Raw genomic sequence first — 24,043 nt, 5'->3', positions numbered from 1 at the left:
TTTTACAACTGACTCAATGCTGTGCATGATCATGCTGGTGCTTGACCATGAGGTGAAAATCTCATCCTTTAAAGTGTGTGTTGTAATTTCACAAAGCTGGACTGTTGCTTAAAAGTAAATAATATAGAAATTTTGAAGCAGTGTTTCCTGTGTGGGTTTTATTTCATGGGTTTGCTTTTGCTTTGTTCTCAGTTGTTCTTGTCTCAGCCAACCTGCCCTACTCTATTAATAGAGGTGGAACGCAGCAGAGGAGGAGAGCTCTTACACCTGGCTTGAGGTCACCATCATGTGCCATCTTCCTCTGAAGAAAGTGTCTGACTTACCTCCTTGTTTTTATCTTCTAGATCAGAGAAGTGTGGAATATGGCTTGATATATATAATCTGTTTTATCCAAAATACTTTTTTCTCTCAAGAAAATAGAGGAAATGAAAGTTTCTTCTCCTCACTAAAAAAAAAATAAAAATTAGTCCCTAATAAGGGAGGGGGTGGGAGGGAGACCAAACTGTGAAGCTCTCTACTGTCCTGGAGGGATCTGCTGCACAATAAACCAAAGCAGCGGATTTGTACAGAACTAGTGTGTCTACTGGAGAGAGTGCACCTTTTCCACCCTCCTCCTGGAAGAACCAGTGCCTAAAAATACCCTGTCTTTCCACATCAGTTTTGGAGAAGCCCTGGCCTTAGGTGCTCAACCTATAAAACTGGATTTGCTCCATGTGTTCCTCCTCTCCTACATCTGGGGGTGGCGTTCCTTAGAGCTGACAGGACATGTGATATGGCTACCAGCTGCATGTAAATCATGCTTACCTGTTTTCTGGCCTAGGATGAGGAAAATAATCAAATTATTTTTCCTTTGCAAGCCCCACAACCAGTAGAACTTGTTAATACTCGTTTACGGTTGCCGAGACTTTGGCCGAGCGAAGCTGCCTTCCCGTCCGCCCTTCTCTTTGTCTTGGTTGGAGCGCGGCAGCCGCCCTTCACTGCAAAGGTGCCGAGAAGTCGCTCGCTCTCCTTTTCACCCTTAGCAAGTAAGCCCAGTTACCCACAGAGCCCACCCGTGTCCCCACTCGGGTGTGGGGCGAGGGGATCCCCACGGAGGAGCACCTTCCCCGCCCAGGCTCATGCATATTGGTGCCGTGAAGGTCCGCCCCGCTCTCGCGTGTATTGGAGAGCCCGGGGGCGGTCACCGGCCACAAGCAAGCGGCATGGGCAGCGCGGCGGGCCCCCTGCGAGTGCTGGTGGACATGGACGGTGTCCTGGCCGACTTCGAGGGAGCGGTGTTGAGGGGCTTCTGCTCCCGCTTCCCCGGGGAGCCGCGGGTGGAACTGGCGGCGCGGAAGGGCTTCTCGGTGCGGGAGCAGTACCGCTGTCTGCGGGAGGACTTGGGGGTAAGCGTGGCGGGCAGGGGCCGGTTGCGGAGGAGGGTTTGGGGGGGAGCGGGGAGCGCTGCGGAGCGGCTGGAAAATGGGGGGGTTGCGCCTTGTTTAAAAAGCTGTTCCTGCCCTCTCTGCCTTGCCTTGTTCCCTGCTGTGAGCAAAGGAAATGGCCTCTTCCTACCACCGTGGATATGCAAAGCAGAGGGGAGGGTTGGGTGGTGGTATTTATTTTTTTTTTAAAGAGGGTGCTACAAAGGGTTTTTTCATGATAGCAGCCTTAATTTGTATAGTAATAATTAGTGACTTCTTCCAGGAGGATTGCCAGCCCTTTACAAAGAGATGTGTGTGTGGGAGTTGGCAATGAGTGACTCTGTCATAAAACTAACTGGATGAAACTATTTGCTGAAACATCTTCAGCTTGTTCTTTATCTACCCGTAAACTCCTCCTGCTATGCAGCAATAGTAATAACTTAACGTAAAGCTCTCTGAGCACTCTGCAGGTGTTAATGTAGCTCCATAGCAGGACAAGAAATATAAATATTACATATGAGTTTTGCACAGCTAATAAAACCCCATATCTATATAATTCTCTCTGCATGCTCTGACAAAGCGCACAGTAGGTAAGCGATCTGGAACAGTATGTAAAAAGTTGGTGGTACACCCTACATCCGTGCAAATTGTTGCTATTTTTAATGTTTGCTAATGACTGAATGAATATCAGACACATTTGCAAGGCAAAATTAAAAATGTGAATCCAGACTTCACACTTCCTTCTGATTACCACAGGATAGTCGGGGACTCTGTAAAAAACCAGAATGGATGCTGATCCAGGCCTGTGCCATACAGCTTCCCCGGGAACTTCATTGCTAGTTTTAAGATCCTGTACTGATCCTGTAGGTGTTTTTACCGCTAAGAAATGACAACTGACATTAATTTCCCTCCTGTTCCATAGCGAGGTACAGGGTCCTGGACCAGTGTGACGGATGTGGGTGCTGGGTCCAGGCAGCATGTCCACAGGCTCCAAACTGACCGATCTCTAATTGATGACTATTGATGCTCAAAACTTCCTGGAACTAGGAACTTGTAAATATAGGGAGTAGGCATGATTTATTTATACTTTTATATAAGCAAACATGATTTATTGCTGAAGTGAGTATTCCTTAAGTGATCCTATTTAGGTATACTGGGACAAAAAAACTGCAGGTAATTTAAGGGGTCATGGCTTTTTGTTCTTATTTGGAAGGTCTGCAATCTGATCTGTCCTGAAAGTTGTGTTCTGTTCTATTTCTGGCATTCCCATTCCCTAATTTGGTTCATGCTCATCCTGTTCCTTCCCAGACCTTAGGTGTGTCAATGGAATAACCAGATAACTGGTTTGAATCCCACACAGATCAGCAGTGGCAGAAAGCTCTTATCTTACTGTTCGTTATTAGCCTGGCTTCCTAAGGAAATTAGGTTTATGTAGTTGCATGTCTGTCTCCCTGTTTAGTAAGCTCTGGATCTCTGGGCTGGTTTAGGTACATTTGGCAGAACAATAAAGCTTTAAAGTTTTAAAGATTTGAAGCTCCTACAGGTTTTATGTAAATACCACAGCTGGTTAAAAATAGGGACCTTGTTAGTTCTGCCACGGCGGTCCAGGGCGTCTGGGATGCAGGAGAATCCCTGCAGGAGACGGTCTCTCCTTGTCCCCAGCTGCAGGAAAAGCTTCAGCAGGAACCGGCAGCCCAGACACGGAGAGCGGCTTGTCCGTCCTGTGCCAGCGGTGCACGGGGATCTGCGGGGCCGCCTGTCTGTGCAGAGAAACCCAACCTGCAGTTTGTCAGCGGCTGAAAGGAGGGGGATCAGCCTGACGCTCTTTGTGGCAGGTATCTGCTGTGTCTGTCCATGAACAGCCAGTGTGTTAAGATACTATCGTGACAGGGGGTGTGGGAAGTACTGTGATAATGATTTCCGCATTGCCCTCTTACTAAGTGTCCATGCTTTGTTAGTGCTCAGCAGCTGCCTCTTGAAACTTGAACCATTACTTTGCTTTTTCTTTCTTTTTTGATCGTAAGTTGATCATTAATTTCACATTGTAAATCCATTTCATTTACAAATTATTTTGCTCAAGACTTTCTTTGCTGTACTTGTCTATCTGCCCTCCTGTGTGTGTAGCAATTTTGTTGATGGGGATTTCTCTCCCAAGTGTTTAGGATGTTACCTGGCCCCAGACAGTTTCAAAAAAGGATTCAACATCTGCAGCAGTGGCAAAAATTTCTAGAATGATTTTTAAGTATTGCAAATGGGAAAGCTTAGGGATAGATATAACTCCTCCAGTTTTGTATCCAAATTGTTATCTTGCTAATAAAGTTAAAAGGAAATGTTCAGCAATGATGGCATGAGAATGAGGAAAGAAAATTGTTTTACTTTCCTTTTCTAGTAGCATTTTTGGGGGGCGAGAAACAGCTTTTGGTTCTAAGAGTCATCAAATCAAATTTCTTTTTCCAGCAAAGCCAGACTTTTTGTGACATGGTGGAAACTTGCCGGTTTCTGGTGTTTTGCTGTAGGAATAAAAGAGCTTTCAGACACAAGTCCTGATTCTGTAATTGAATCTTCTTGGGAAGAGCTCCAGGGAACTGTTGCTGAGATCAGTGAGGCTTTGCGTGGAAACAGATCTGGGCAGATCTGATTGCCACATCTTCACCTACACTCCTTAACCTCTTCTGATTTGCATGTGAAATCAGGCAGTGCTTCCAGATTCCTGGCTGTTGATTTATGAGTATTTCTAAATTATGATAGCTGAGTGAGCACCATGATCTGGGAGACTTGTTCAATGCTGACTCCTCATTGCTGCTTAATTGAAATGGTTTTTATGTTGACATTCTACTGGTGATATATAGAGCAAGGAGACCATCAGCTGGACTATAAAGCAATCTTGTACAATTTCTAAGCAAAGGCTGCCAGCCTGCCTTTGAAGAATACTTACAGAGTACTAAGTTTTCCAAATTGTTTGGTGGCATGGGAACATACGACTTTAATGGTCATGGAAAAATCCTAGCTCAGCACCTCTGAATTTCACTGTATGACCCCAGGGACAGTAAGATTCACGTGTCTTAGGATAGAAGAGATATTGGAAGCTTAACCTCTCTGTTTGAGAATGGAACTTAGGCCTGGAAGTGGACTCAGCCCTTAATGCTGCTGGGATGCTGCTGCGGGCATTTTGTCATGACGGATTGTGTGATAAGGGGAGTTGTCTGCTGTGAAATGCTCTGATTTAACACAGGCCACTGAACAGTCACCAGGTAGCAATTTTTAAAATTAACTAACCAGAGATGGATTCAAACCAGTGAAGTTCCTAGCAATAAAAGGTGCAAGAATGTCTTACCAGTAAGGAAGGACAGTCCTACCCAGAGGCGCAGGAATTGCCCTGGAAATACTACTTTTCCTTTTAGAGATTAAAGATGCCACCCATTATCACCACCAAACCCAGCCCAGCTGGGCCTCGGCAGGGTGCACAGGTCAGTTCACGAAGCCAAAGGTTCTTGGGGCAGCAGAGGGATCCACCTTTATGTTTCCTGCTGTGGTCTCACACTCTTTTGACTAGACTTTGCACCAACACGTTACCACTGAGGAGCAGATGCCTGTGCTGAAGTCAAGATCTGCTCCTTTAAAAATTGTTATTTTAGTGTGTGATTGAAAATCACAGAAAGCAGCAAAGAAATGTAGCTCTCCTGTCCTCTTCCTTCCCTCTTGCTGAGTTGTTCCGGTCTAAAAGGATTAATCCCAAGTGTGCAGGTATGCTGACCTGGCCCCTCCACTGAGGATGGTAATTAGCGTGCTCACCTTACTGCCCTTTTTCTGAAGGAAAAGAGGGCTACTAGATAATACATGTGTTTGCCCACTCATCCCTGGTAAACTCCTAAGCCATAAGCAAATTTTAGTCAAATGTGGAAGAGGAGCAGCATCCTCAAGCTTGTTCCTTTGATTTTCACAAGAGTTAGTAGAGAGAGACCTGCTGGGAAGTGGCAAGGCGTGAGCTTTCCCTGTCAGACATCAGCTAGTCGAGCTGTAGATCAGTACTGTGTTTTTGGTGCTACTCATGAAGCTGCTTGGAGAAACAAAGCCGGGTCAGGATCAGCTCTGCCTCCTCACTCCAAACAAGCCACCAGAGAGTAACTCCTCATTCTTGTATGCCTGAGCTGGATTTTTCCTGGAACCCTAAAGGTGAGAAACTTTATAATCCACTCTGGGTGTAAAGCATCACCTCACTCTCTGAAGCGCTGGCCCTTTGACAGCTGTTACACACGGGGTGACTGGGCAACTGTTTTGCACAGAGCTCAGATAAAAGCACGGGCATTGCTAACAGTCCTCCTGTCTCTTGCAGGCTAAGGTAGCCAGCGTCTATGAATCACCTGGCTTCTTTCTAGGGTTGGATCCAATTCCAGGAGCCCTTGAAGCTATGCAGGAGATGATCCACATGCAGGAGTAAGGATGCTTTGCACTCTGCAGCCATTTTCCATTATCTTATGCATTTTCCCCTGACTGCTAATGAAGGCTGTTTCTTTTCAGCACTGAAGTCTTTATTTGCACAAGTCCCCTCCGGAAATACGAGCACTGCATTGTGGAAAAGGTGGGAGAGAATTTATTCTACTGGTTTTAATGCTTGCTATTTCATACCACCCAAGTCGGAGTCATTCATTTATAAAGACAGTAGCTGGCGCAGGCTGCTAGGCTTCCCTGCAATCCCTCTGTCTGAGAGGCAGCTGCCCAGATACAGAGCAATAGCACAGGACAGGAAATTTCGGAGTGCCATGTGATTGATGCCAGCCTTGCTGTGGGGCATGTAAGCCCTGTGCTCGTGGAGCTGGCGTGTCACACTGCTGCTCCAGCTGTGTCAGCAGGTGATAGCAAAGGAACCGTTGTAGCGTGGCCCACAGGGATGGGATATTCCCAGGGGATCCCACAATGGAGAATCCTCAACTGACAAAACCTTATTCTGTCTAATCCGGAGCCTGAGATATCCAGCTATCCTGAAAGAGGCCAATGCTGAGCTAAGAGGAGGCTATAGCATTGGAACTGGTCCTGTTTGCCACTGGCACAAGAATGGAGTGGGGGGGGACCTTAATCACTGGAATGACTTAGATGGGCACAATGTTTGTGCTCTGGGCAAGCAGCCAGTGCCGCTCGCAAACTCGACAATGATTAGGCACGGCAAACGCAGTGCTGACTGAAGGCCGTTAAACATACAGGTTAAATCAGTGTCCTGGGCCACAGCCAGTCTCTGTGGCAGGGATTTGTAGACACAGACATAGGTTTATGAGGGGAAAAATTGCTGTACTAGGGCTGATCTGACTTAAGCAATGTGCAAACTGAAAGTATGGCAGAATTTTCTCCTATCTTATTTCTTGCCTCCACAGTATAAGTGGGTAGAAAAACATCTGGGACCCGAGTTTGTGGAGCGGATTATTCTAACCCGAGATAAGACCGTCGTATCTGCTGACTTGCTGTTTGATGACAATGATACCATTAGAGGTTTGAAAAGCATTTGCATTGCTTGCTGCTAGCTAGGGAGGAAACCCCCCCAGATGACTCCAGCTTTCCTCCCTTGCCCTCCTCAGGCACAGAGCTGAACCCGAGCTGGGAGCACGTCCTGTTTACCTGCTGCCACAACAGGCATGTCCAGCTGCAGGCACCACGCAGGAGGCTGCTGTCCTGGGCGGATGACTGGAAGGCCATCTTGGAAAGCAAGCGCAGGCAGTAAAGCAAAAAGGGGATGCTGTGCGCTTCCTGCTGCCAGGGGAACAACCAGCTCATCCACTGACGGGAAAACCCATTCCCAGGAGGCAGCGAGCACCGTCACCCGGACAGGGGCACTACAGGGGAGTCAGTTATAGTAAGAAATGAGCTGCTGTTAGACATGCTGCAGAGCTGACTCCTCTCCAGGTTTCTGGAAGATTGCTTTGCATTCAGTTAGTTAATCGCTGTAGAGTTTTGGATGTTTGCTGTTGGTGAAGTGAAACTATAAAATACAAGCAGTTGTGGGTTGGTTGTTGGTTTGTTTTTTTTTCTTGTGTGCATGTGCTTTAAGCCTCACTCCTGTTTGTTTTGGGCTGACTGGGGGTGGAGGGGAAAAAAAAAAAAGAGGAAGAAGTAAAGCTCTGAAACTTGAGCAGACACAGTGTGGGTGTCTGTCAGGGAGCACTGTGCTCAACAGCCAAACCCATTTAAATTTTATGTATTTAGCCACCTTGGCTTTTGGGTTGCCTTTTGCATCATTGGCTGATAATGAAAGGAGACCCAGCTGGCTTCAATTTCTGGCCCATGTGTGTGAGTAAGAGTGGGCAAAGGCTGGGCTGCAAGTGCTGTAGAGAAATATTTATGAGCTTATACAAAACTGTTTACACAGCGTTTAAGTTAATGTTTTATTAAGAGAAGGTTTTACAAGACAGCTGTTCTCATGAGCCAGACTGCCATGAGCCCTTTTTTTAATCTCCACCTTTCTCACCAGTGGTAATGAAAGAAAAATAACTTTCCACTACCTGATTTATAGTATAGCTACAACCTGCCCTGTGTAGTGATTTACTAGCCAGGTGCCTATGCCATGATGATAGGATGGCATATTTAGTATTAAAGGGATGCAGTAAGATTGCAAACTGCCAGGGCAGGGAAACACCTTTCTTCTGCAGGAGGAATGAGGTTTATGTGACGTTTCAAAGTCATTTGAGTTGACACTGAAGAGAGCTGCAGCAAAACCAGTCAGGAACTGGACGGGATATAAGCTGCCCAATAACCCAAGCAGAAAACCCCCTAATTGCTGGGAAGGTTATTTGTCCAAGCTGGATGCTGGGCTGCACTTGGCAACCTGCTCTCCAACAGCCATGACTTGCTTTATTTTAAATATTTGCTTGCAGTTTTAGCTGTGTGCTTGGCCTGACTGACATCGTAGTGCTGCACTGTGCTCTTTATTAACTAAAATCCAGTGCTGGTATGACCAGTTTCCCTCTTTAATGTTGTTCTTGACACACTCTCCACCTGCTGAGCAGAAAGTAGAGGCCTAGGAAAACAGAGGGAGGTGTCCCTCTCAACAGCTCCACACTGTTCTGACAGCTTCAGTCCTTGGGGAGAGGAATCCCCACTGCTGTGTGTTTGCTTAGATTCCTGGCCTCTTCCACTTGCAGAGGTGTGCAGTAATCCTCCAGGAAGACGGTTGCCAAATTGCTTAGCCTTCTGCTGGCTGAGAGAGAGAAGCGAAGCATGCACTCCACCACTGGGAGAGCCGTGGTCTGCTGGCGTGACTGTGGCGTTGTCAGGTACATCAGCGTCGTGACTGCCGACATGACCGTCTCCTCATTGGAGCTGGAGAGACAGTTGATTATGGACTCTACCCCATTTGCCTCCAAGATGTAATCTTTGTTAGTTTTATCCAGGCACAGGTTGCAAAGACCGCCTGAAACAGCAAAAGAAAATGTCCGACACATGCAAGACAAACTCTTCACACCCTCATCTTTTTCATGCTAAGATTCAAATTCATTGCTGATCCCTTTTCCTAATACAGAAATAAGCATCCAGATTATCTGTGAGATTTGGATGGAAAATTCTTAACAGCTTCCCAGGCAACGTTTTCTTGATTCTTTCCAGAGATTTTCCATCAGAACATTCCTCCTCCTGTATGTCATTAGAGGGCACTGTTACTGCTGGATATAACCTTTCGGAAAATGAAGAATTCCAGTATCACTTAACCCTAACGGAGGCTACAAGCCAGCAGTTTATTGCAGGTGTTTTAGAAAAACAGAGAACAGAGCTAACAGTACTAGCGAAGAGACAGAGAATGTTTGAGCTTGGAACTTTTAAGATGCATCCACATCCTTGTATAGCTCAGCCACAAACCTTAAAAATCAAATAATTTATTATCATCTCATGGAGTCACTCACGATTAGATCTGTCCCCTTAGCTTATGTTCAGACTGTGATGAATCACCATAAGGCAGTTCCTCAGAGGACTTAAAAAATTTCAAGTAAGTATTCTAGAAGACTGGTTGTCAATAGCAGAATGATAACATTGGACCTGTACATTTATACATGGCAAAATTTAACCATTAATGACTGCCTCTCTATAGGAGAGATTTCATTAAATAGTCATTCAGCTAATGTTTACTTACAGTCTAGAGGAAAAAAAAGTCCTTTCTAGAAAGCATCTTTAAGCACAGCAGCTCTGTTAGGATGAAGGGGAGATGCCTGCCTCCTACCCCTCTCCCCATTCCGCTCGTTCTCCACTAAACGAGGCCTTATCAGCATAGCGTGGGTCTGTTCTTGCAGCACAACTACCTCCCTCTTGGGGGGGGATTAACCACCAAACCCTGGCCTGTCGGCCCCTTACGAGGGCGTTCAGGTGAGGTCCTTACCAATCGCAAACTCCACGAGGGTCTCGTTGTCTTCGGCGAGCATGTCGAGGAACAGATCCAGGACCTGGAGTTGCCGGAGGTACTCGTAGTTTTTGGGATCGTAGGCAAAGTTGGCCAGGTTCGCCAGTACCTGCTCCTTGGCCTCTGCAACAGAGAAGCGTCAAGGTGCGTGAGGAAACACGCTCAACGTGAAGAGCATGGGCGAGCAGCGGTGCCCGGGGTTTACCTGGGCTGTCCGTCACCTGGAACTCGGTGACGAGGGCCTGCAGGTACTCCAGCCGCCCCAGCTCCATCCCGGGCCCGGCAGCCGTGTGTGGCCCCAAACTCAGCGGCTAAACCCCCGGCGCCTGTCAGACACCCCGCGCCCGGCTCGGCTCTTCCCCTCCCACGGCAGCCCGGGGCGCGGGCAGCGCTTCCTCACGGCGAGGCCGCCCCACGGCCGCGTCCCGCGGGGTGGAGACGAGCCGGCGGCGGCGGCAGCAGGGGGCCGGCGGGCGCCATCTTGTGGGCGTGGCGCGGCCGACCGTTGCTCTCCTCAGGCGGGGGCGGCTCCTCCTCCTCCTCCTCCTCCTCCTCCTCCTTCTTCTTCTCCTTCTTTCTCCCCCTCGGCCGGCGGCTCCCGGTGTGCAGGCCCCCGGGGTCGGTGCCGGGAGGCGGTCGCAGATGGAAAGGCAGTCCGCTGCCCAGCGGGTTGCGGGGCGGCAGGCGAGCGCCTTGCCGGGGTGTTTCCTTCCCCGTGGATGGTGTTAACCTGTTACCGAGGTGTGTCGAGGCGTCTGACTCTTATTTCAGTATACGGCAAAACTTTGGTATTTAAACGCTTTGCTCTGGAAAGGAGCTGGCCTTTCCTCGCTCGCTAGTTTGTTTACTAAAGAATTTTTTCACGTGTATGTATTTTTTCCCTGCTCAGTTTCAATACTGCCGTCCTTCCAGGTTCTCCGGAGTTAATTGCCGTGTCGCTTGCTGCGCATGGATAAACCCCGGGCTGTTGCCCAGGCCATGGCTCTGCTGACCAGCTTGCTGGCCAAGGGATAGAATCATAGATTCATTTAAGTTGGAAAAGACCTTTAAGATCATCGAGTCCAACTGTTAACCCAACACCACCGTGCTCACTAAACCATGTCCTGAAGTGCCATGTCTGTGTGGTTTTTTCACACCTCCAGGGATGGTGACTCCACGACTTCCCTGGGCAGCCTGTTCCAGCTCTGGACAGAGCTGCTTGCTGGGTCTCGGCATCCCTCTGGGTAGTGGGTGTTCAGTAGGGAGAGATGCTGAAGGAACGAAGGTTCGGTTAGTTTCAGTTCTAGTATGGGGGTTGCAACTCATAGGTTAAAGAACGACGATGGAAAGAGATTTTTTGCCTTTTGTAAAAAGGCAGAAGGATTCAAAGCTGAGGGAACAGGTAAAAAGAGGGCACAAAACATGCACGGTAAGATAAATTACCTGGGGGGGGGGGGGGGGGGGGGGAATGAAGCCAAGAAGGAGCAAATTAAAACAGCAGCAGGTAATTCTACCCTGGTTGTACAATGCCCTCCCTGGTCTAAGCACAAAGCAGAGCAATTACATGATTCTGAACTAGCACAGTTCCAGTGAAACCACTATGATTATAAGTGCTGCAAGTGAATTCAATTGTGGTTCGTGTCATGTAAATACATAAGGTAAAGGTACATAAACATCATAAACTGGGGAGATGGACTCTGCAGAAATATGTGTTGCTTTTATTGAAGCAATTAAATGCATCGATGTTCTTCTGTAGATAAGGTAGGAAACAGGCTGTGAGCAGATGTTATCTTTTTATTGTCTCAAATGCAGTCAATTTTCATATGAAGCAAATTGAACATGGACTGATTCACCAAATACGTGGCATCAGTGACAAGCATGTTGGGCTGATAATCTGTCCTACCACACAGCTGGGTGTAGTAAAATGTCTGCCCATGGCCACATTAAATAAGATGAGCAAAGAAGCTACACTAAATGCAGCAATGCTAAATCTTTTAACATTGCAATGGTGTGGGAAGACAGAGAATGTGAAAGTGAAGATATTTGTTTCTACCTGGTATAAAAGTTTAAGCCACACCTGTGCTAGCAACTTCAACTCAATTTTCAGATGAAGTCGGTGTATATATATCTGTATATGTGTGTATATATATGAAAATGATCAGCAAAGGTGCTACAGACTACTTCTATATTAGAATGTTTTGCTAGTGTATTAACAAATCTCTTTTAATGTATGCCTTTGTAAGTGGTAAGTGTTGACATGCTTTTAAGTCACATTTGTCATTACATAGAAAATGAATGACTAATGTGAGAAAGTGGGAGAAGAGAAAGCAAACAGAGGAGCTAGTCAATACAAAGAGAAGTGATTAAGGATATTTGGATTGACTAATAAGGGGTGAAAACCAGTATTTAAAGAGAAAAAATATAATGACTTCTGTTTGCAAATACTACATTTGTGGTCAGTTAGTATAATTTTGCATGCACAGCAGCAGTAGGAACTTTGTCCCCTGGAGTGGTTTCATAGACAGCAGTGTTTTGAAAAGTCTGGTGCCTGTGCTGGCTGAGTTTCAGGTGATGCATCTCCAGGTCACACTATTCAGTGCGTGGCAAGAAGTAACCAGGAGAAGAGGAACAGCTGTACTTGTCTTCTTGGGAACTGTGAGCTGTGCTCTTTCTAGCCTTTGTCTTGCATTGAGTTTAATCAAAGCTGGTTAAGAGATGTGAGAAAAATTTTACATTTAATTTGTTGTGTTGGAGCTGCCTCCTGAAGGAGAATTTGATAACATCCCCTGGTTTTGTAGTCCTCAGAGATTTTCTGCAGGAGTTGCAGACCGTGCTAGTACTGATTACACGACCTGCTTTGTTACCAGCTGGGTGCTTGTTGTCTTTGTGCTGACTTACTGCAGGGAGTTTGTCCTGTTCATCCAGAAAGATCACTTGGCAGTAGGCAAAGTTGACTGTTTACTCACCCAATATTGGCTATATTGTTTAATTGTCTTAACGCTCCAAGCACTTGCTGTTTGCCGGAATAGTTAGCACAGAATGGGCTACTATAGCTGGGGTATTCACAGCTCCAGGGGCTAGTCTGGTGATATAGGTAGCACACCAAAGTTAGAATTCAGTGAAGTTTCATTTCTAGCAGTTATGTTTCTTTTCTTGCAGTTACTAGCCAGGTCTGCAAGCAGCATGCCAAGCTCTTAATTTAAGTGACTTTGCACTTCTAAGGTGTTCTAGAGTGTGTAAGTTTACTGTGACCTTTCTTTGGGTTTTTATTAAACTTTTCGAAGAATTACATTGGCAGAGTGTCTAAGGCTTTTAAGGTCATGATCTTGCAATATTTCAGTGTTAACTCCCTGGTGAATGTTTCATTGCAGTAAGGAAAGGTGGTTGTTGCAAAAATGCTTGCCTTGCAAGGTTAATGATATTTTAAATGGACATTTATTTCTGGTCAATTTTTGTTGCTGTGCTGGTTCTCAGAGGTTTGTAACCTGGCTGAGGTATTAGTGTTTGTCCATAATTAAAGCCAGGGTTATTTTACTGTCTGTAGGTGTTAAAAAAAACTGCTTCGGGTGTGGGGGTGGTTACCTTGTGTAATAGGACGACCTTAAACTAATGAAAGGAACTTTTATTGCTTTATTTTTCTTCTGGGCCTCAAGATCCTTAAGGACTGAGTATTACTGCTCCTGTATGATAGCTCTGAGGCAGAGTATTTATTATCCTGTAGCATGCTCAGTATGCATGGTCCCTTCAATTATGCTTTACAAAGCTCCTGCTCAAGGCAGCTTGGAGTTCAGGTTGAAAAGAGGTGGGAGAAGACAGCTGTGGAACAGGCGAGGAGGGGGGTAGTTTTCTCTATTATGGGAGCTCAGACATCTTATTTACCTGTGGGAACGCAACCGAAAATGTTACCTCTTCTCTTTCTAGATTTGTTTCCAACCTCTGGGTTGTGGATTACTTCTAAAGGGTCTGTGCAAAGTAACTGGGGGAGACAACGCTGTTTTCAGGCAGCTTAAATTCTGTAAGGCTCTTAGGAAGTTTTTAGTCAACAAGTGGAGAAATGTTAAAATAATGGATTTGTGAATTCATTGTTTTTCTTCCCAGAAACATCCCTCTGCAAGTAAGTCCTAGTGACCCTGGTGTTGAGTCTGGGAGCATCAAAAAGCAGTTCTATAAAGCACTTTCCTAACTTTCCGTCCTAAATTATCTTGCACTGCTGTCCACAGCTAAGAAATAGTCAAAACAGATTTCTTTGTCATGGTGTAGGAGGAGCTGATCTCTGTGTGTCAGCTTCAGCTGGTGAGTACCTGGGGGATTTTATCTCCCTTGTATCTTGCAAGCATTCATTAGACTATACATTTCCTTTCTTATGAGCCAGCTAGGGCTAAAGCATTGCAGATAGAGCAGTTGGCTCCACACAGGAGATGCATTCTATTGCTCCTTCAACTAAGCTTTGTTTTCCTGTGATAAATTTTGATGGATTGTAGCTTACACCATATCTTGCCTGTTTTGCCCAGGACATTTGTAGCAGTGGGAGGATTTGGGACGATATGACCCCATATTTCTGGAAAAAAACAGAAAGGGAATGTAGAAAGGTGAACAGAATTAAAAGTTAAGAATTACACACAGAAAAAATGGCAATCTGTTCAGCTGCTTAGTTGTTTTATTTGCAATAGCTGGAAGAGGTTTGGGACATAATCCCTTTTCATTGTTTCTTTTTTTTTTTTCTGAGAGGGAGAAAGCCACATCTTTTTCCTAGGAATGTACAGCAGTAATTGTTTTGGTAAGCTGAGAAGCACCAGTCCCTGTTTACTTAATAGTTATGGACAATGTAAGCATTACACCAGTTAATAAACATGTGTTATGAGACATTAGATATGTCTCCCACTAGTCCTCTTATTTAAGTATATGATTGATAAGGAAATGCAAAGCCTACTGGTTCAGTAACCCTAGAGCAGTACTGAAGAAGATACTGAGCTGTGGGAGCAGGAACCCTTCTGAAGGGCTGATACCTCTTCCCCTGTAAAAGCCAGCTGTGAAGCCATTATAGTCTGAAGACCTTGGAGTCAGTTTTCCATCCAGTGGGGTTTTTTTTTGGCTTGTTTGTTTTGTCTGGGGAGCCCACAGCTCTAATGAAAACTGTGGTTTTGTTGCTAGGAATCTGATATGACAGTTCTCAAGATAAGCACTGCAGTTGAGTTGAAAGCTGTTTCTTCTTCCATGTCACTTCCATTTTATGCTTCTGTCTTTCTGATGGTTCTAGTGTTGAGTAATCTTCGTCTGCTGTGCTTTGTAAGCTATTATCTGCTTCTGTCAGATCAGGAATGATACAGAATATAAACAGTTCGCAACTCAAGCTGATGCCAAGGGAGGCTAGAGGCTGATGCAGCTATCATCTTAGTATTTACAAGTTCAGTCCCAGGAGTGTAGCAAGAAAAGTCACTTACAGTCAAGGCTGTATGGATATGAAAGTCAGTGACACTGACTTTTCTCTGTATACTTTTCCCCACAGATTTCTTTGTAAGTTATGCTTGTGAAAACTTCTCTATATTGAGAATGCTGGTGTAATTAAGTCTGAGAGTCTAAGACTAAAGAGCTAAATTCATTTACACAAAGGGGAACTACAGTGGCTTTGAATTTGGCCCTATATAAGGATGCATACACTTATTCTTAGGTCTAGTAACACCTTTGCTGCCCCCCCCCCATGGGTCCCAGTTAATGCTGTAAAGAAGTGTATTTACACAAGCCATGAATCCTGTTTTATGATATATCAAGAAGCACTTGAGATATCACTAGTTATACAAAGCAGGCACTCAAAGGTTTGGGGTTTTTTCTTCTTGATGCTCTGGAGTTGAACCTTTGAGGCTTTGAAAATGTCCTTGGCATGAAGAACTCATGTATACACCTTGGAGAAAATATTTGATCTCACTGGAGACTTGGCTGAGTTCTGCAACCCATGCAGAAGCTTCCATATAATATTTAGAGATGTGGAAAATAATACCACACTTCCTGTGGTAAGTGTTTGTCTTGCCACCCCCAACATAGGAAGCAACCAGGAAACATCATATTAGTCTGCACCAAAACTGCATGTTCAGATGAGGCAATAATACTTCTTTGTGAAAGAACTGTGCATAGCCATTAATACATATTGTTCAGTGCTACCAACTGAAATGTGCATGTGAAATTCCAGTGACTTCTTAAAGGCACTGACTTAAACCAATTGAACTGACACAGCTTTTGTCTCTCAGCGCTGGTTACCATGGCTGTTATCCCATGGTTTGCTTTAGGAAAGCACAGTTCTCTTTGTCCTTCGGCTCTTTGGCTGCTGCTGGGTTCTAGGCTCAGCCTGTGGTCTAGATCTCTCACTTGGAGTCTGACACGGCTCCACGGAGTGGAAGTGTAGGGTAGAAGGATGACGACAGTTGTGGAAAGCAGATGCTTGTTTTTTCATCTGCCATCAGTGCTGGGCCTTGCTTAGGTTTCTACAGGCCACATAATTGTTTGTGTTCATCTTTTTTTTTTTTTTCTTCTTTTCTTACTTTTCATATGCTTGTGATGTACACAACTGCTGGAGGGGATTGACTTTCAGACTGTGGTTCAGTTGGCATTTCATTGTATTGATATCTGGAGGGATTATCCAAAGGTACTTTTGAAGCCTCTTTCAATTTGTTTTTTTTTTCCAGAGCGCAGAAGCTGAGCCCCATGAATAATGCAGCTGATATCAGAAAGAAACTGGAGTTGTAGAAGACATAGTGGAAATCACTAGTTACATCTACCAGGAGACCTGAAATAGAAGCCACAGCTTAGTCAAAGAGAAGATGCATACTAAAGGCAACTAGGTGACATTTACATAAATGCTAAACCTAAATCATTCAGCAAACTGCTATATACAAAAGATAAGCATTCACAGATGAGTTAAGTTCTCTTCTCTAGATTCTAGGGGTTGTTTGTTTTTTTGTAGTCACCACTCAGGTGATGTTTCTGCTTCTGTATAAAGTATTTCTCAATACACAGAAAAATCAGGACAGAAAAGGAATCGTAGCTTTTCCCCAACCAGCTGATTCATTTTGTTTACCCAGCAGAGGACCCCTGTGCCCCTGCCACTCACTGGATTTTGGAATGAGTGACCTTATTACATCCTAGGTCAGAAAACAGAACAAATAGATAGGGAAATCTCTCAAAAATTGATGCTAGGGTCTCTAAATTGAAACTTGTTGCTAATAGTGTGTAATCAGGGAGAAGAAAATTCACAGCACAACAAGCATTATGACTAACATTAAGTGCCCTCAATATAAAACATTTAGAAGCGTGATATATCAAATAAGTAATTTAACACTAATGTTAGAGATGGAAAGGCGATACTCAGGTCAAATATACAATGCCTTCTGTAGGCTGCTTATTTATATGGAAATACTGGAATGATGTTTGTTTGCTTGTATTCTTCAGTAAAGATTGGTAATGTTTCTTTTCATAGTGCACTTTTCTTTAGCAGATTTTAGGACTACAGATAAAAATGGTGCTGCTTTTACTGTACTTTGTTTTGCCCATCTGCCACTCCTATTAGAGATGTCCAAGAAAAGACCTTTTTTTTGCACTTTTCTCAAAGTGACTGACACTAATGCCAGGGAATACCATGAAATATGGTACATGTTATCATCCCATGCTTAGAACAGACATTATTTTCCTGCTGAATAGTACACAATTCATTGCCTGGAGAAGAGAACTAAAGCCTGAATTGAGGATTCATGCTCAGGTTCACATTTCTTGTTAATCTTTTGAATTTGCTGCTGTACTGCAGGAGCAGGTGTGTCTTAGACAGGTCACTTAGTGGCATTTGGAGTGAGCCGTGAAATCTGTGAATAATTTATTGGATTTGGGGTCATAACTAGCTCCTTTCTTGTCTCCAGAGAAAAATCAATACACTCTGGAACTTGGAAAGAAGAGTGAACAGAAGCTTTTACTATAAGGCTCTTGAATAATGTAAGACTGGTAATAATTCTGATCACAGTTAATTTGTTTAATGGGATGTTTGCAATTCCTTGAGACTTCATAGATAAAACAATGCAAACTGGCAAAGCAGTGAAAGAGTTCATAGACAGCAAGATCCTACCACAGTAATTCCTCTCTATGACTTCCCTCTCACTGGAAAAAAGCTCTCATCACTCCTATACCTTTCAAAGCTGCCTTTTTTTCACTGTCTGGTGTTGCTGCAGTGACATTTGGGCAGCTGCAGAAATGACCTTCCTTCAGCTGCGAGAAGGGGCTGATCATTCCTTTCCAACTCTCCCTTTTATATTGCTCCCTCTGCATAACTCACTTGCCTGTATGGGTTTGGAAATGCCCTTATTTTTCTTTATGCTCCCAAACACTTGTCACCAGTGTCTAAACAACCAATTTTTCCCCAGCCTGCTTTAATAACTTCTCTCACCTGTGAGAGGGGGTCCGATGAGGAGAGTGATACTCTCCAAGATGGTGAAGAGCCCTAGAGCACTTGAGAACCGGTCCATCTCCACCACATCCATCAGCACCTGGAAGGTGAGTGCGCCGATGCCACTCATGGCTATACTGAGGATGATGCAGTAGATGATGAGCACGCTGAACTCAGCTGAAATGACACAAATGAAATTGCTCAGCCCGCAGAGAAGCACAGCCAGGCTGAACAGGTAGATGCGTCTCCCTGTGAAGACTCTGTGTCCTGAGAGCAGCCCTGTCAAAGGGCGTATGAAGATGTTGATGAACCCGATAACAGAGATGAGAAGGGCTGCCCTGCGTTCCTCCACCCCATTCTGGATGGCATAAGGCACAAGGTAGACATGTGGTAATGCAAACCCCATCATCATCCAGGTCACTCCAATAGTGTAAATCTGGTAACCTTTGTTTTGACAGAAGATGTCAAAAGCCAGATACTTCTGCAGCATCTGGAAGCATGCAGTCCTTCTGGTTTGCTGCTGGAGCTCGGGGTGGGGAGAAGATGCTCCATTGGAGAGCTGTGCCTCTTCTGCTCTTCTCTCTGGCCCCTCTCCAGGCTTGGGTGACTGTAGTAGTGACCCTGATGCAAGCTGAACTGGTCTCATGATGGCTCCAGAAACACAACAGTTCAATAGTATTCCTCCAAAGATAAGAAAAGTGTTTCTCCAGCCCATCTCATCCAGCAAGTATTGAGAAAGCAGCGGCCACAGCGTGAAACCGAGAGAGACGCCAGTGGATGCTATGGCATTGGCCAGTGTTCGCCACCGTACAAAGTAGTAGCCCAGCGCAGTCACTCCTGCCTGGAAGCTGAAACACGATCCCAGACCTAAAGGTAAGAGTAGAAGAGAAAATGACAGCACATGATCCCTCTGTGTTGTCTTAAAGGGTGAAAAGAGCCCAAATCCAGGGTATATCCACAGATGACTTCATCTGCCACTGAAGCATTTCGTCACCTGCCAGGCTGCACAACCCCCAGTGATTAATACTCAGAAATCCCACACAGGGGGTGAAGAAGGATGTTGTAAATTACTTGTGTTGTTGGTTAAACTCCTTGTGTTCTTGGGTATACTAAATATACTGATCTAAGCTGACATTTGTCTGGGGCACACTGCCATTCCTAAAATTGTTATGGAATTGTTCATTAAAAATTTGGTTTTTATACCACATGCAACAAGCAGTGCTGCTTTCCTGACACTTTCATCAGGGCTCAGGGAGTTACTTGTTTTTTTCACTCTATGCAATGGGCACAGCTTAGGTTGCAAGATCCAACAGGATTGGTCCCAAAGTGACCTGGCTGAAAGAATTAATTTCTCTGTGTTAGAAAAGAGTCAGAGTTGAACAACAGTCACATAGGAGAAATATTTGGAAAGGAAAAGTTCCCATCTGTTACTTCTGTTGAAAAACAACATGTTCTTTTGTTAGAAAAAGATACATTTTCCCAGATTGGGAGTGGTGAAATACAAGCCCAGAGAACTTGGGAAGGACATTGTCCCAACACATTACTTTCCAAGATTAAAAAATACTCCCTTCTTCAAAGACAAAAGGTTGAGAAGCTAGTAGAAAGAACAGACATCTTTGCTCTCCATTTTGCCCTCTGGAGACCTGTAGCTTTTTCCAGATAGAAGCACTTTCCAGTGAGCTTGGCTGGATGAAGTGTGTATTTAAAGGGGTGTGAAGGGTAAATCTAGCTGCTATACAATTCCTGCTGTGCTGTGAGGCTTTTAATTTATCCTGTTTCACAGATGAATGGAAAAACGTGAGCACTTAGTTGGGACTGTCACCATTTCCCGTTTTTCAAGTCAAGCACAGCAGCTGGGTTTTCCTGCTGTTCTTTGGTACTTACCGGTGATGAGGCCAGCTGTTAAGTAAAGCTGGCTGATGGACTTGCAGAAGGAGCTGGACACCATGCCCACTCCACTGAGCAGACCTCCCAGCATCACAGCAAACCTGCAGCCAAATCGCTTTACCAAGATGCTGCAGAGGGGCCCTGGAAGCAAAGTGGAAAAAGGGAAGCAGTTTGGGAGGAAAGAAATATTTTGTACCTGCTGGACTGCTGCAATTATCAGATGATTTAGTCTAGACACCCTGAGAATTTTCCCAGCAGTATAATGTAGTAGGGAAGCCAGGAACAGAAAATACATCCCCTGATCCTCCCAAGCATGTGGTCAACTTGTTAGCTGAAGGGAAGGCTCCTGTGATCTGCTTGTTTTTTGGTCATTAGGATTTCTAAGCTTCCCTATGATGGATTTTAGTTAAAACTCTTGCAATGCAAGGAGGACCTTCAAGTGTAATTCTGTTCTCACACGATATAAATTCCAGGAATGACTTGAAAAAGCAGAGGACTTGTATTTCTATGTCTCTGAGTAAGAGATGTTAAGCAGGGTGATATTTCTGTTTGCATATTTTCACTCTCTTTTCACTGTGTTTTTCAAATATTCTGCCACAAAATCTTCTAAATTGCCCTTGGTGTCCCACTACCTAGGTGAAATTCCTTGCAAGAGAAGGCAGATTGACTCTGAAATAGATCAAGACTAGGAGAAAAATAGACGTCATTGAGGAGGATTATTTGAAAAAGGCTGGAGAAGTATATTCATGTCTGCATGGGAATCAATCTAACCTTCAGGCAGTAGCATCCAAGCTGCAGCTTGTGGAGTCTTGCAGCTGTCCTGCACATCATCTTCCCCAGGAAAATAATAAGATGTTATTGTCAGCACAGCTCTTTGCACATGCCTGTCCTGGCATACATGGGCAGGGGTGGGTAAGTTTAACCGTGTCCACTTCCAAGAGGACATAAGCCTAGGAGCAGACAGTGCACAAACTGGTTCCCACTCCCACACCTCCAGCACAGAGTGCAGAGGTGGGAGTGAGACCCGGGTGGTTCTGATGGGTCAGAGCCTGGCTCTGCCCTTCTTGGGCAGAAACCCACGTTTTATTGTGTACCTACGTTGCTGGCAGGCTTTACTAGGAAAGAGTTATGTTATTTAATCAGAAAAAGCAATGAACAAATAGGCATGGAGGTGTGTGTTTAAGGTCAATTAATTCTTTAATTTTCATAGGTTTTTGGTGAATTCCATGAGATTGTGTTAAATTACCTGCTTGTTAATGTCATTTAGCATCCCTCATTTTGAGGTAGGAAAAGATTAGTTCAGACCTGCAGACCATCAGTGGGAAACAGGCATCTCTCTGCATGCTCTGGCAGAAGAGGATCTGAAGGTAGAGTTTCTTTTCCTGTTTGTTTGAGGATCCTCGAGGTTTTCCAGGTTTTATTATTTTTTTCCCTCTTCTGAACACTTAAGGTTATATAAGCAAATGCAAAATGACTGTAAGCTTCAGAATTAGGAGTCAGAGTAGGGAAAATAATCTGTGGCATATTTGTGACCTAAATCAATGTCTGGTTTGAAATAAAATCCACAGTCAAGCGAACAGCGGAACATTATTAAAATTAGGAGTCCAGCTGTCTGTATTTTGATCTGCTTGGGAGATTTTCACCTCAGACTTCAACTGGTCTTTGAAAAAGTATCAGCAAACTGGTGACTAGATTATTTTTCCTCCTGCTGAAGACATTAAGGATGGTACTGCTGTTTAACCAACCCAAGTAGTAAGAAGTCATAAATTGAACACTCCAAAATATGAGATTGGCTCTAAAACTTATAAGGGTTTTTCATTATTTGTTCATGTTAACTTGCTTTCTAGGTTTCAAACATTATTTCTCACTTGCCTGGGGCTTTTGTGCTTTCCTTTGCAAAAATAATATCAAAAAAAGTGCTGCATTTGCATGAGTGTGAGTCCAGAGAGTTACGTGTGCATGAATATCTAGGAGCAGGAACGTGTAAGGGCCTGAACTCCCCTTTCGGAGATGGCCATAGGATCCTGAGGTCTCTCAAATGATTCTTATAACAAAATAATCGTTAATCACTTTTACCTAGGAACATAGCATGGGTAATGAGATATGTTTGGCTTACTAGGTTATGAGCTATTGTTTGCACCATGCCTTTTCCTGTTTCCTTCCATAGCTCTGCTGAGCTGAGGTTAGCTCTCCTGCATGGGACCTTCTCACCGTACTGACCACTCTCAGAATGGGCTGCTCTGTCCATTCCCCTTCCTGTTTACCAATTTTTGCAACAAGATTTTTTTTTCCCCTTCAGTTCCTCTGAATTAAAAAGGATGAAGGAGAAGAAAAGAGAGAAGCATCTCTAAGAGACACTGGTGACATAGCAGAATCCAATTCTGGAAAAGGTTTAAGTGCCAAGATGATGGATGTAACTGGGGAACCTGAATCAAACAGAGCCTGGCCTACTGCAAAGGAGGTTACAATAAAAGCCATACATGCTTGGCCTGAGAGGGAGTCTTTTATCTCTGTTTTTTTGTTGTTTTTTCTTCCTGATTTATGGTTGTATTACTCCCACCGTATGCTATTAGGGGGCAAGAACAAGCATTCCTCTGCTGTAACAGCCTGCAATAGATGAGACATAACTGGCAAGCAAAGTAACAACTCTCTTGTAATTCACTGGCTATGCCCTGACAAATTCTGTTAGTGATATAATTAACATGAGGCTATTCTTTCCTTGTCTAATTTATAACTTTTGGATCTATTTATTGGCTGTCTTTATATTACCTTTTACTGTGGTTCTGGCCTCCTACAAAACAGTACTTCATTAAAGAAGGTAGGATGCTTGATATTTTCTTGCGGATACTGCCAGACTTGTCCTTCCTGGACATGTTGGGGCTGGGCTGCTTCTGAGACCATTTCCCAGAGCCACCAGGTCCCATTCAGCTTCTTCCCACTAACCACAGCAGGACCACAGAGGATGGTAGGCAGCACAGAGAATGCCCACCAGCTTCCAAATTCAAAGCCCCAAGGACACTGCTCTCTTACTGCTGACCTTCAGTGATAATTCCTGCCCTCATTGCTTCCCCTGAGGTCTCTTTCCATCTGCACCTCGCAATTCTGGACCCAACTGCTTCTGCTAAGGTGCAAACTCTCTCTCCCATGTCAGGTGGCTGTCAGCCAAGTCCTGCACAGGAGAGACTGAACCTGCCACAGCCTTCACATTAGCATGTCTCAGGGCTCTGCTTTTTTTTCCCTTAATACTATAGTGTCACCTTTCACTAGTATTGGAAAGGGACAGGTATGAACTGAGGGAGCAGCTCAGATATGTGGGGGTCACTGGATATTTTGCTTCTGTTGCCTAGGTGGGGTTTGGGTAGTCTGTTTATCAAATAAGCATGGGAGTTGCACATGGAGAGGTCAGCAGCAACACAGACTGCTCATTGGGGAGTCCTCGAGCTGCTGAGGATTTTTCTCTTCTATGCAGAAATATCCATCCGGGTGGAGGATCTGGGGGCCCTGTCCTGTGCAGCTCCCACATTTTCTTTGGGGAGAAAACCAGTGATTCACTCCACTATCCACAAAGCACAACCCTCCTTCCACCCCCCTTCACCTGGAGAGTGCTGCCTGACCCACATTCTGCATTAATCCAGCTATGCTCATGTCCACCCTGATGCCTGCTTAGGTGTGCACTCCATGCCACTGCCCAAGGAGTTGCTTTTAACACTCTGCCTCAGCTAGCAGCCCGGAGGAGCTTGGCTTTTGGCATCTTTTCAGCCATGAAGAACACAGTTGTCATGTGGCACATGGAAGGAGATGCACCCTTGTGGACAGAAGATAAATCAAGAAAGCACCCAAGCTCCAACACTAGCTGCCAGCTTATTCAAAGAGCTGCTGTGGGAAATAATTAAGTTCTCACTGGTCTGGAGAAGCTGGGCTGAGAAAGGGATTCACCTCCTTTGAGCAAGGGTCTTGGTTGACTCTTAGAGTGGCAAAAGG

The 24,043-nt window shown here is 44.8% G+C and overlaps 3 protein-coding genes across 3 annotated transcripts; 1 reads left to right on the top strand and 2 right to left on the bottom strand.

Annotated features, from left to right (window-relative positions):
* The first annotated feature begins 244 nt into the window (after positions 1–244).
* NT5C (5', 3'-nucleotidase, cytosolic) lies at positions 245–7,394 on the top strand. The gene is made up of 5 exons (XM_075044498.1): positions 245–1,385; positions 5,737–5,837; positions 5,922–5,982; positions 6,770–6,884; positions 6,971–7,394. Exons 1-5 carry the CDS (start codon positions 1,119–1,121, stop codon positions 7,111–7,113), a joined length of 687 nt encoding a protein of 228 aa, XP_074900599.1. The 5' UTR covers positions 245–1,118; the 3' UTR covers positions 7,114–7,394.
* Positions 7,395–8,342: 948 nt separating this feature from the next.
* On the bottom strand, positions 8,343–10,269 carry ARMC7 (armadillo repeat containing 7). The gene is made up of 3 exons (XM_075043873.1): positions 9,980–10,269; positions 9,754–9,897; positions 8,343–8,799 (listed from the first exon to the last, which is right to left on the bottom strand). The coding sequence occupies exons 1-3, from the start codon at positions 10,044–10,046 to the stop codon at positions 8,462–8,464; spliced, it is 549 nt and encodes a 182-aa protein (XP_074899974.1). The 5' UTR covers positions 10,047–10,269; the 3' UTR covers positions 8,343–8,461.
* Positions 10,270–14,427: 4,158 nt separating this feature from the next.
* Positions 14,428–20,889, bottom strand: SLC16A5 (solute carrier family 16 member 5). Its single transcript, XM_075044497.1, has 3 exons — positions 20,060–20,889; positions 18,176–19,042; positions 14,428–16,531 (listed from the first exon to the last, which is right to left on the bottom strand). Exons 1-3 carry the CDS (start codon positions 20,355–20,357, stop codon positions 16,290–16,292), a joined length of 1,407 nt encoding a protein of 468 aa, XP_074900598.1. The 5' UTR covers positions 20,358–20,889; the 3' UTR covers positions 14,428–16,289.
* Between the last annotated feature and the right edge of the window lie 3,154 nt (positions 20,890–24,043).

This window comes from Buteo buteo, chromosome 13 (assembly GCF_964188355.1).
Source record: "Buteo buteo chromosome 13, bButBut1.hap1.1, whole genome shotgun sequence".
Lineage (NCBI taxonomy): Eukaryota > Metazoa > Chordata > Aves > Accipitriformes > Accipitridae > Buteo > Buteo buteo.
The sequence above is the reverse complement of the archived record's forward strand: the minus strand, read 5'-3'. Positions and strand labels throughout refer to the sequence as shown.

What these genes read in the sequence shown, in the direction of transcription:
- NT5C (XM_075044498.1), top strand. Translation starts at nt 1,119, where the DNA reads ATGCATATTGGTGCCGTGAAGGTCCGCCCCGCTCTCGCGTGTATTGGA. An exon ending in GTCTGCGGGAGGACTTGGGG is followed by an intron (nt 1,386 to 5,736) that starts GTAAGCGTGGCG and finishes TGTCTCTTGCAG; the next exon opens with GCTAAGGTAGCCAGCGTCTA. An exon ending in TGACAATGATACCATTAGAG is followed by an intron (nt 6,885 to 6,970) that starts GTTTGAAAAGCA and finishes TGCCCTCCTCAG; the next exon opens with GCACAGAGCTGAACCCGAGC.
- SLC16A5 (XM_075044497.1), bottom strand. Translation starts at nt 20,357, where the DNA reads ATGTATTTTCTGTTCCTGGCTTCCCTACTACATTATACTGCTGGGAAA. An exon ending in AACAGCTGGCCTCATCACCG is followed by an intron (nt 19,043 to 20,059) that starts GTAAGTACCAAA and finishes TCTTACCTTTAG; the next exon opens with GTCTGGGATCGTGTTTCAGC. An exon ending in CATCGGACCCCCTCTCACAG is followed by an intron (nt 16,532 to 18,175) that starts GTGAGAGAAGTT and finishes CTTCTATTTCAG; the next exon opens with GTCTCCTGGTAGATGTAACT.
- ARMC7 (XM_075043873.1), bottom strand. Translation starts at nt 10,046, where the DNA reads ATGGAGCTGGGGCGGCTGGAGTACCTGCAGGCCCTCGTCACCGAGTTC. An exon ending in CCAGGTGACGGACAGCCCAG is followed by an intron (nt 9,898 to 9,979) that starts GTAAACCCCGGG and finishes TCTCTGTTGCAG; the next exon opens with AGGCCAAGGAGCAGGTACTG. An exon ending in CCTCGTGGAGTTTGCGATTG is followed by an intron (nt 8,800 to 9,753) that starts GTAAGGACCTCA and finishes TTGCTGTTTCAG; the next exon opens with GCGGTCTTTGCAACCTGTGC.